Source organism: Oxyura jamaicensis, chromosome 3 (genome assembly GCF_011077185.1).
Source record: "Oxyura jamaicensis isolate SHBP4307 breed ruddy duck chromosome 3, BPBGC_Ojam_1.0, whole genome shotgun sequence".
In the NCBI taxonomy this organism is placed as follows: Eukaryota; Metazoa; Chordata; class Aves; order Anseriformes; family Anatidae; genus Oxyura; species Oxyura jamaicensis.
In genome coordinates this window covers 63,726,842-63,738,550 of record NC_048895.1, presented here as the reverse complement: position 1 = coordinate 63,738,550, position 11,709 = coordinate 63,726,842, and the positions used below count along the sequence as shown (strand labels likewise).

Here is an 11,709-nt window from a genome sequence, read left to right as displayed (position 1 = left end):
TTCTGTTGCCTACTATTACCAAGAGGAGTTTAGCTCTGTCCTATTTGTAAATGCCTTCAAGTAGTTGTAGGCTGCTGCTATGTGACCCCTTGCATTCTTCAACAGACAAGACAGGCCCAGCTCCCTCAGCCCCTGGGGGAAGTGATTTAGATCGTGATCATCTTGGTAGATCTCTGTAAACACTTCACTTGAACTGAAGCAGCACCCAACTAGACACTGTCCTGGCAGGGCCTCACCACCACCAAGCAAATGTCAGCTGGCCATGCCCCTAATGTAGGCCTACTCTGTGGCTTGCTTTTGGGATGAGAGCACGCTGTTGCTCATATTGGACTTGGGTTTCACAAACCCCAGGTTCTTGTCAGCAGAGCTGACCCCCAGCTCCTGGTACCAACAGAAAGGCTTATTCTGCCTTAGGTGCAGGGTTGCACATTTCTCCTTGAACCTGTTAAGCCTTCTGGCAGCCCAGTCCTTAAATTTCTCAAAGTCTCTCAGAACTGAAGCTCTACTGTTTAGTGTGTCAATCATTCCCCTTACCTTAGCATTATCTGGCTGAGGGTATGTCCTGTCTCACTGTCCAGGTTTTTGATGAAGATACCAAACCATGTGAGCCCTGGTATCAACCCCTAATGTATTCAACTTGCTGTAGGCCTTCAGACAGGTTATCAAGCCATCAATTGCTACCCACTGAGCCCAGCAGTACAGGAGGTTTTCAATTCATCTAACAGCCAGCTTGCTCATGCCATATTTCCTCAGTTTGCAAGTGAAAATGCTGCGGGAAATGATTTCAAAAGCTGGACTGAAGTCAACATCTGTTATATCCACTTGCTCTCTCCTTCTCCATGTAGCCAGCTACTTCATCATAGGATGTAGTCAGGCTGGCCAAATACGATTTGTCCTTCACAAATCCATACCAGCTGTTTTTGATTGCCTTCTTGTCCTTCACAGGTCTCTTTCCACCAGAGCTTCATCAGCTTTCTTTATCTCGCAGTCTTTGTGGCTGCAAGAGGATTCTTTCTGGTTTCTGAGCAGTAGTTGCATACCTTCTGAACTTAGACAAACACAAAAATAACACAGAGTAATTTAATTTGTATTTTAAATAAGATGTTGTGTCTAGTTCAACAGTGCTATTTTTAAGTCTAACTAATAGCAGATATTTTGTCTTTTAACCCTTTCTGAAGGTTTCTATTCAATGTTTAGTATATACAGCTCTTTAAATCTAGTAACCCATTTGCTTTTGCAAATTCTTTAACACTTTTTAAACATGAGTAAGTCTTGTACAATACACATGAAGAGGCACGTTTTTCAGTTTTATGTGATAATTTCTTTGCCACCAGTGTCTTTAAGATACATTTCTAGAACCAATTCTCCTGTGACATTCATGAGGCTATGTCACAATCCCCAGCTGTGGCTGTCCTATAGGTTTAGAGAATGCTGTCAAACTCAGCATGCCCACATACACAGTTTGATTTTCTATTGCACTTCAGAACTCTGCTCCATTTGAAGTCTTTGGAGCTTTGAATGCTCTGGAGGCCTGAAATTTCCAGCAACATTTAGAAGAATGGAAAGCTGCTATGGAACGGTTGCTGAACACGGCAACAACATCATTTCAGACATTGATGGGGAACAATTTCCCAAGCATCAGCTAAAAATAATGCCTTGAATTACTTTTTTCAGCATGTAATAAATTTATTTAATTACTTACATTTGAACATACTGTTTATGTGGATAAAATATACATGAAATACACTTGTACTTAATACAACTGTTGTAATTATTTACTATTTTTAGGCAAACAGAACTGCTTATTTACAGTATTTCTACCCTGTCAGTACTTTCTCCCAGGTTTCTACCCTGGAACAGTGATAGAGCTATAATTCATGAGTATTTTCAAGTACTAATCATATGCATTGTGCATAGTATTAAATACATACAACTTCTGTAGGGCTGGGGGACCATAATATAGTACAGATTTTAGCTCTTTTAAAATCGAATGTAATTTTATTCTTGACTAAGTAGCCTGAAAACAGCAACAAATTCGGGAAGCCCAGGTCCTTACAATTTTAATCAGGTTTTTTTATTTAATTAAGAAACTAGCAATGATTTGCCAAGTCTCCTTACAGGATATTGTGATAAGGTTTAAGGATGTTGATGTTTAGGTTTAAGTCTTAATCTTCCAGCATTCTCAGATGGCTTTCTTCTCCCATCTTTCACTATAACAGATGGCAATTTGAAAGGAGAAATGCTAAATTATTTGCCGTGCTACTGATGAGTAATTATTATTTAGTAGCGGGAGATGGCGCACTTGGCCCACAAATCCTTACTTGGACTACATGCTGCTATCAAATGCCAGGATAAAATTATGTTTTAATTTCTTTAAGAAAACAGCACTGGGGAAAAGGGATGTTTTACATACTTGGCACAGTAATATGAAAATCATCTCCACAAATTCTAGATGACTGGAGAAAGAAATTTTAACTACTTTGAAGGTGGATCTTAATCAGCATGTGCTTCACTTAACATAATGCCGATAGTAGCACTTGGGATTTTGAAACCTCTAGTGTGTTCTGCCAATTTGGATTCTGCAAGACCCACGTTGGTGAAATATCTTGGGAAAAAGTAATTAATTGATTAGATTCATTTTTTATCATCTGACAGATTTAAAAAAAAAAAAAAAAAAGTAAAAAAAAAGTTTTGTAGTTCATTAGATATAGTAAGATGATTACATATCACAGACCACTAAGCAGGAATAAACCCTGGTGTCCTCTTTAAGAGAAAAATGGTTGATAAGCACTTGCCAGATACTGTAGAAGGTTTTATTGCTCCAAATCTTATTATATCTTCCTTTACATGAGGTAATCTTAGCAACAATGTAGAAGTCGCTAGTAAAAATCCTAGCAAGAACCCTGAGTAATGCTACAGACAAGACCAAACAGCTGAACTTATCTGTGTGTGTGTGCCATGGGGCTCTTTCCTCTCTGCCACTTTAGTTGTGACTTCCTCTATAGTTTAAGCAGGCAAGGTTCATAGGAAGGAGGTCAACATTGATGGTGTTGACTATTGGCTTGTTATTATGTGTAAATATTGACTAAGTCCAGCCCAGAGGTAAGCAAAAGGGGTAACAATTCAATTGTGCTAGTCATTAACACTCAAGACTGCACTTGACCAGAGAGCCTCATGTTTCAGGAAGTTCTGGCCTTTGGATTTGTGCAGAAACTCAGATGTCTGCATGTTGCCTGCAGGAGTAAAGGCCGTGTTCAGGCTTTGTAGAGTTTTAGTTCCACATGCGTGAAGGGGAGGTGGTTAATGTAGTTAAATGCATGTGGCCTAACAAATTGCTTAGGATCCCCTCATGCACCCTTCCTCACTGAAAACTGCTGTGCAGGTCAGTAGACACAACCTGTGCTGATGGTCCATCTGTTGGTGCTCATACAGCTCAGGAGCTCTCCCAGTGTTAGAGTGTCAGCAAACCTGCCAAGTCTGACAGGCTGTGCTTGCAGGTCACCCAGCTGCCCCCTTGCTCATGTCTGCGTGAGGTAATGTCCACCATCATTTATGCAGCAGGCTGTTTCCCTCCTGTGGTCCAGCACCTCTGGTGTGGCTGCAATCTGTCACCTACCTGCAGATGCACAGAGCTGAGGGACATTGCAGACATTGCAGGCGGGATCCAGCTCTTGGCAGTGTAAGTGACCTGTAGGACCGCTACCAAAAATTAAAATGTTCCCCTTGTTGCTGTTGCATAACATTATTTTTTTATTTTTTATTTTTTTTTCCTATCAGAACCCTTAGGAATGGCCTATCTAAACCTGCAAAATGAAGAAAAGGCACTCTTCCTTTATTTGCATAGAGGTAACAGATCCGAGGAGCATGGAACAGAACTTTGAGAATAATACATTTAAAAGAAAAAAGTCAGTTTAAAAGCAAGCCAATCTTATATGAGCAGAACATTTCTAATGTAAAAAGGCATCTGAATTAGAGGATTAGGTCACACTGACTGATTAACATCATTTGATCTTCAGCTATTGAAAAGCCACTGGGCTTCTCAGAGAATAGAAGCATTCAAACTTTAAATGAAACCACAAGCCTGGCTTAGAAAAAACCTGCTAAACTGAAAACAACTTGCCTTGCTTCAGTAATTGTCATTTTTTCTCCGCTTCTAGGGGATGCATCCAAATCAGGATTTAGAAATCCCTCACATTTCAGTGTAACAAAGAAGAAATGCAAAACTGAATGAGTGCATCTCAGATGCTACCTGGGAGAGGCTTATAGCTTGTGAAGCTTGCCTTGCTTTGCCATATCATATTTATTTCTTGTTTTGAGGTGGAAGAAAGATACTCAAGGATATCCTTTTTGCTTATTTTCTTTGTAATACATTCATTATAATCTGCCTTTTTAATTGTTTTTGGGGGGAGGACAAAAAAAAAAATGAAGCTCACCCTGGACCGCAAGACCCATTAAAGATCTGAGAGGGACACACTGTTGACATTTGATAAGAAGGCAAGAGAGGAAGGGAGTTTTAGTTATTTGTTATTTTCTAAAATTATATTTGTTTTAACATGAATGACCGATGAGGATTTTTAACGAAGAAAAGTTTTGTGAATGTTTTAACTTTTGCTTGGGAACCTCCAAGCAAAATCATAACAGACCAGCCTTGATCTTCTGGAATTCTCTAAGGTAAAGCAAGAAGAAAGGAGTCTTTATATGATATAATTAGGCCCTTTGTCATTGAAAACACCAAGAACAACACGAAATTCCATGTTTAAAAACAAAACAAAACAAAACAAAACCTCTGGCTACCTCTCATTTCTTTTCTGTTAGAAAGCTTATACTATTTTCACTTACACTTAAATGAGTTTTGAAGGGATTTTTACAGTCCCTTGCTACTGTCAACAGTTCGTAAGCAGACAGAAATTAAAGAATTTATTTCCTATCTCTAATGACCTGATGATTGGATTGTTCAAAGTTTTTTTCTCTGATCTTCAGAAAGTATTAACTAGTATGGATGAGCATTCTCTCTCTCTATCTCTCTTTTTTGTTGTTGTTGTTGTTGTTAATTTGAAAAAATGCTTATTTGCTTATTTAAGAATCATGATATTATTTCTGGTCATGGTTGTTGTCTCAGTTGCTATATCTGGAGCAAAGAAGTATTTAAAAATATGGAAAAGCAGTGAATATTTTAGTTTGTCCCCCCTCCCAGAGTCATGCTGTTAGGTACTGCACATTCATATAGCGAGTTTAGTTTAAGCTCAAAGTTTACTGCATTTTCAGCAGTCTCCCAAATGTCAGCCAAGTCAGACCCTGCTTAACTTCCAAAATCAGACGTGATCAGGCATGTAACAATGTAAAGAAAAATAAACACTCAAAGGCACTCTGAATTATAATGTATTTTTTCTTCTGACATACAAGAAAGTACAAAATGGAAGTTTTATCACAGCTCCGCTTCCTGTTGAGTTCCCCCACCCACCCTTATTACTATGAGCAACATTTTTCAAAATAAAGGCACACTGATTTGTTTGTTATTTTAGGCTCTGAGAAGGAGGTCAGACTGGAACACTGTCCAAATATATGCCTCCAGTCCCACTAAGGACCTATAAGCACGCTTATCTTCATCCGCTGTAAACCAGTTCATTGTCTTTCAGTGAGAGCTCACGATACCATGTTGCTTTGCATGCAGCATTATAGCTGTATGTGCACGTGCATGCTTGCAGGACCTGAAACTGCTTCATTCCTCTTGCTTCTCACAAAGAGAGAGCTGCACGCAATTAGCCCCAGCCTCATGCTCACCCACCGCCGGGCTATTATTTTACAGACTAGGAAGTGAGGCAGCTCCAAATCCACCCTTCCCTTCTGCGACCCCACCTGGCAGCCACAGCCGGCAGGCCTGATCTGTGCTCCACCAGTCCTGTGGGTCTATAGCCCCAAGGCCACCATGCCCTACTGCAGGGCTGCAGCCTGGATGGAGACTGCTAAAGGCACAATCTGCAGCAACAGCTCGGGGCTACGGTCCCTCCTCTCTCATGTGACTAATGCACTGTGTGCACTAATAAAAAATAAATAAATAAATAATAATAATAATAAAATCCACTTGCTATTTTTGTCTGTATATTTGAGCTCCTCAAATATCCCAGGAAGAAATGCACCAGCACTTGGCATTCTCTTGCTAATCCAAGGAAACCTTTTGCACGGGCCTCTGCTTTCTAACCTGAGATTGACTTTAATTATCCATTATTTTGTCTTCCTCTCTGTGAGCCCCCAGCTGAATGCATTGTGCCACCCAGCATATTAGTCAATCATCACAGCTTACGGAGCACTATACTTTACATCTTGGCTTCAGTGTCATTCATGTGCACTGAGTGGAGACAGCAAGCAGTTTTAAGACGCTGGGTAGATTTAAGCATGCTAGGGCCTGTCTGCCCCGATAGTAAATAGCTTTGCTGACATTTAAGCTGCACATGGCTTGATGTTAGGTCAAACAAAAATGTCACATTATAATCACTTTTTAAATAGCTGTTTCCGGCTCAGTTAGTACTGTATAGTTCCAGAAGAGAAAGCACTTACAAGCTGACAGACAGAAAGAGGAACCGTCTGTATAGGATGTTTGCCTAATCCCATCCCTGCCCTTGCCTGTCAGACTCGGAGGCTTTGTTTGTTTAAAAAAAAATAAAATAAAATATGTGTATACAGTTTAATGCCACAGCACTTTTCAGCCGGGCAGACTCTGAAGACAACTCGTGAATGAGCTCTGGGGAGAGCCCTTTGATGTAGCTGTGAGGGGTTTGGGTGGCCCGGGCAGCGCAGTGGCCTCAGCAGCATGGGGCACCCGTGCTGTGTCTTGTGTGGACCCTGCACTGCTGAGATGCCACTGCTTGGAGGATACTTGTAGGCAAAATCCTAATGAGCTCTGACAGCAGAAAATGTGAGGGCTTTTGCATTCCATAACACCACTCCTTAAATTAGGCTCTGCCTCTGAATCTCCCTGCGGAGATTCCCCTGTGGACCACAGGGGAAGCCATGCGAGACTGACTTCCTCTCCCAGCCACCTCAGCTCGGTGGCTAAAGTTAGATGGCGTGACTGTCTGCATACCGCTTCAGTGAGGCTCTGGCAACCTGCGCTGCCCAAAACGGCCCCCGTTATCCCCACAGGGCACTGCCATGACTTGCCAAGGCGCACAGCAGTACTCCCTGAGGGCCTGCCCCAGCCCACCCGGACCGGGCAACACATCGGAGCAGCCTGTGAGGAGGCTGAGATGTGGGCAAGGCTTCCCTCTCCACAGCCCCAAAATGTCTGGAAGCGAGGCCCGCACCCCGCCACCTGGAAGCGTGCCTGAGGCTGCTCCTTCTTTTCTCTCTCTTCCACTTCCCCAAAATCTGTGGTGTGAAATGCTACCCACCTACATCTTTTGTCCACTGTGTTACAAGCCCTGCTGGGGGTTATGGGTGGTTTGTTTTGTGGCAATGGATGGCACCTTTCAGAAGGTGACAGAATTTTCCAGTGTAGAACAGGTCTAGAAGGCAAAGCATGCTCCAGCGGTACCTGACTGCCACCCAGAGAGTCCTGCCCAAGCGCCTCATGTCCTTGATATGGCTTCAGTGGGGCTGCTGACCTGTAAGCCTTTCTTGTAAGGCATTTCCTTCCCCAGTTAGATCACAACTGTGGCACCAATCTGAGCTTGTCAGCATGGAAATTTCCTGCTATGGTGATTTTCCTCAGTATTCTGAAGCAATGCGTACTCGATACTAAGTCAAAAATCACATTTATTCCTGTAGAAATATATTTCCAAACTGCATTTAGACATTCAGCAGTGAATCTTCACAAATTCCTCATTTCACATCAGAGTTACAGAGTGTGGTGGCTACTGTCTAATCACATAATAACAAATGTGAGAGATAACCAAAATTCTTCCACTTTCAGACTGCGGAAGATAAGCTTTTGCCAAACGTGGTCACAAACTATGGGGCATTATCAAGGGGGAGCTGAGAAGAATATTATAGCCACTGAGGGGTTAGGATATGATGATCTTTTGTTTACAGCTCTCCAAGATTTCTTTACCAAGAAGTAACTTTGGTTATGCTTCAAATTTGTATGAAGCCATGCTGCATGTGAGCTTGGGGCAGCCGCTTTGGGGCTCGTGGAGAATTCGGCCTGACCAGAAGATGGGGAAGGAAGAGATGAGGTCTAGGGGGGGATTATGAAACAGAGTATATATGATGCACAGTATATTTATTAAAAATAATCATGCATTCAAAGTCCAGCCACTTCTCCCTGGTTTGAGCCATCTGCCAATACAATGAATGAAATGGGACCAGAGGAGCCAACCGTGCGTGAGGGCTCCTGAGACAGCATGAAAAATAGCATGCACTGAAAAACAAATGTGATTTGTGATCTTACGTGATACAGATTAGCTGACCAAGAGAACTCAGACAGGGAAAAAGGAAAGGCCTCATGGATGGTTCATATACCAACTTTCTAAATATGAGCTTACATTTTGCTTTGTGCAATTCTTTCTTCTAAAAAACACAATGCAGATAGGAGGGGGGGAAAGACAGCATCTTGCATTACTTTTTTAATGACTTTTGAGGTGAGATCACAGTGATCATGAACTTCAGCTGTTCAGCTGATCACACCTAAGTGGATTGTAGTTTGCATGCTTCATATGCTCTGTTGGTTGCAAATACTTAGTAAAACTCTCTGGGTTTCACATACGTCAAGAAGACATATTTGGTAGCTCAAGACACAAATTATCCCACCCTTAGGCTGTGATCTATTGTTCTTACCTGGCAATGGCAGTTTTGTTACATTATGTGTAAAATCAGATCTCATGTCCAGGTTTTCACTAGACAATAAAAATCTGTGCTATGACACCACAGGTATAAGAATATACACATGTGAATGTGTGTGAGAGGACAAAAAGCTCTTTTTCTCATCATTTATTATTACTGCTACTGTGGTATTTACACCTGACAAAATGTGCCAATCATTGAATAATCAAATTCTGTGTCTACAGTTCTACAGACTTGCTTAGACTTAGTAGTTTGATACCAGCGTCAAGGCCTGGAGAAACCAGTAGAAAAATGCACAGTGAATTTTTTGGGTATCACTTCAAAAATCCTAGTGGTAGAAGAATTAAGCTCCATATTTCTTTGTGTTGTAAACATAAAAAGTGTAGTTATCATAACTGGTGATAATTATTCAAATTCATTTTAGCTTAATAGAAAGATATAAGTTCAACGGGTGACCAGAAGTCTAATGTATATATTGGAAATACAAATCTTCACTTTGTAAATTTAATGATACAGTGACATGGCCATCATTGATTAGATTAAAAAAAAAAAAAAAAAAAAAGAGCTATTATGGGATTTAAAGTTATCTACATGGGAAAGGAGATCTTTTTTCCTGTGTATATTTTGAATTAAGTTAACAGGACACCAAAAAAAAAATCAGCATGTGTGTCTTCAAAGACATAACATCACTCATTTTTCTCATCTTTAGAAACAGAGAAACTTCCCATACGGTGCTGTTTAAATTTGAAAAAGTCATGCTAGAATAAGAAATAAAAAGATGTTAACACTTCCATGTTTTGCTTTGCTGACTATACATTCTTTAAGTATATGTAAAAAAATATGCTAGAATTTTATGAAGTGCTTTTTTACACCCACAGTTTTACTGTTTCTTTGCAAGTGGATCATAAATCCTCCCAAATTTTTTGAAACTAAGACATGCAGCCATGCACCATTGAAATTTCCAGGGATTTTTCAGTATTATGAATTGTCTTCTGTAATAGTAGATCTGAGGTACCATTCATTTCATTTCCCATATTTTTTATATGGGGAATCAAATAGTGTAATACTATTTTGAATTTCTGCCATGCAGAAAAATACTGATTTCAACTCACCTGCCTTTTAAACTAAATTTTATTTTATTTTATTTTATTTTATTTTAATTTAATTTTTTTTAAAAAGTCTCTTCATTTAGACACCAGTACACCAGTATACGGTTTCCAATTTCTTGGTCTTGAATATTTTTTTATACTTTGATGTAAACTTATACTCAATTTACAAGGTTCTGTGGACATTTATAAAAAAAAAAAAAAAAAAAAAAAAAAAAGGACAAGTTTTTTTTTTGTGTGTGTGTGTGTTTGTGTGTATGTGTGTGTGTGTGTGTGTGAATTGTCTATATCTCATTGGCTGAGTGAATTGTCAGGTGTCAGATATGCCTTCCTGTGTGCACTTGTTGAGAATATGTATTTTTTTTTTTTTATTGTTTTCCTAAGTGTAAAATTACTGAATGTTTTCATAAGCACAGGAGCAAGATTTCTTCCTGTCAGAGAGCACTCTGAATGTGAAAATGGCATATCAAGAATACAAAGACTCAAGAAAGCATTTCAAGACTGCTGGTAGTTACAATATTCCAGTGCAAGGCACTCTGATAAACCGCCGTGCAAAAGTGTTCCCTTGCAGCATACTGACACATCAGTGTGGTGACATTAGGAAGATGACAGTAATGCTTGGATGGTGATTCAACATGAAAAATATTCATTGCTTTTTGGCTATTCAGAGGGGGATTCCACATAATGCTGCAAAAGAGCCACGTTATCAAATTGTTGGGGTGAGATTTGCATTTTCTTGGATAATGTGCTTGGCTGACCTTTGTAAGCTTGTTACTATGCACCTCGCAATTCAATAAGCCCACCCCAATAAAATGTCTATCTGTTGTTGGCTTCTTTGTGGAGCTTTTTTTTTATTTTTATTTTTATTTTTTTTAATGGGTTTGATTTTTACAAAGCTTGTCAGTAAGACTCCTGCTGTCTCAAAGTTACGGATTTTTGTTCCTTTTTTTTTACTATGTGAACATTTCAATCAAACCAAATATGACAACTTAAAGAGGTGCAGATGGCTGTCAAGGAGGAGAGGACTGTCTGAATTGAATGGTAGAAAAGGGAGTCTTGGCTGACTGAAGTTCGGCTCTGCTAATTTAGTAATGGCTTTTTACTCAGCCTCAGTTCATGGCTTAAAGTTTTATGCCTTCCCTGGTGTGGATTGTTGCTCTACTAGTGGTAAGCCTTTCTTTATTATTATTTTTTTTTTTAATTTATCCTAAGGAACAACTTTAAATTCCCACCCAAATTCCCAATTTCATACGTATTTTTAATTTTTTTTTTTGACACTGAGGTGTCAGTTATTCATTGCTGTTATTTGACTTTATCTCTCTTGTATAGCTATAAAAAGGAAAGAAAGAAAAAGCTTGCATTGAAAGGTGCAAGTTAAATCCTTATTTTCTCACAAGCCTTGTTTTTCAGGATCTGAGATTTATTTGCTTTTACATGCTGACTCACCATCTTTCCCATTGATTCATAACTTAGCTCCTAGTAGCTGTGTTGTAAGGTTGGTCATTTAGGTAGGTGTTATTTTGAAAGGAAAAAGTCTTCTGCTCCAGAAAAGCTCCAAAGTCAGGTTTGTCAGCAAAGGAAAAAATGTTGGTCTCATCCTTCACCATGTGTAAATTAAAGGTTTTAGTGTCCAAATTAGAAACCTAAAGAACTATCAAGCAATAATATGTTAGCTATGATCTTTTTATCTTTCTTTCCCTATTCCTCTTTCTTTTCTTTTATTTTCTTTTCTTTTCTTTTCTTTTCTTTTCTTTTCTTTTCTTTTCTTTTCTTTTCTTTTCTTTTCTTTTCTTTTCTTTTCTTTTCTTTTCTTTTCTTTTCTTAT

At 39.4% G+C, this 11,709-nt stretch overlaps 1 protein-coding gene across 1 annotated transcript in view; it reads right to left on the bottom strand.

The window, feature by feature from the left end:
• Positions 1-318: 318 nt before the first annotated feature.
• LOC118163810 overlaps positions 319-11,709 on the bottom strand; it is a 21,520-nt gene continuing 10,129 nt past the window's right edge. The window contains exon 4 of the mRNA XM_035320817.1: positions 319-1,043. Within this exon, the coding sequence (XP_035176708.1) occupies positions 940-1,043 (104 nt within the window). The 3' untranslated portion in view covers positions 319-939. The remainder of the gene's footprint in view (positions 1,044-11,709) is intronic.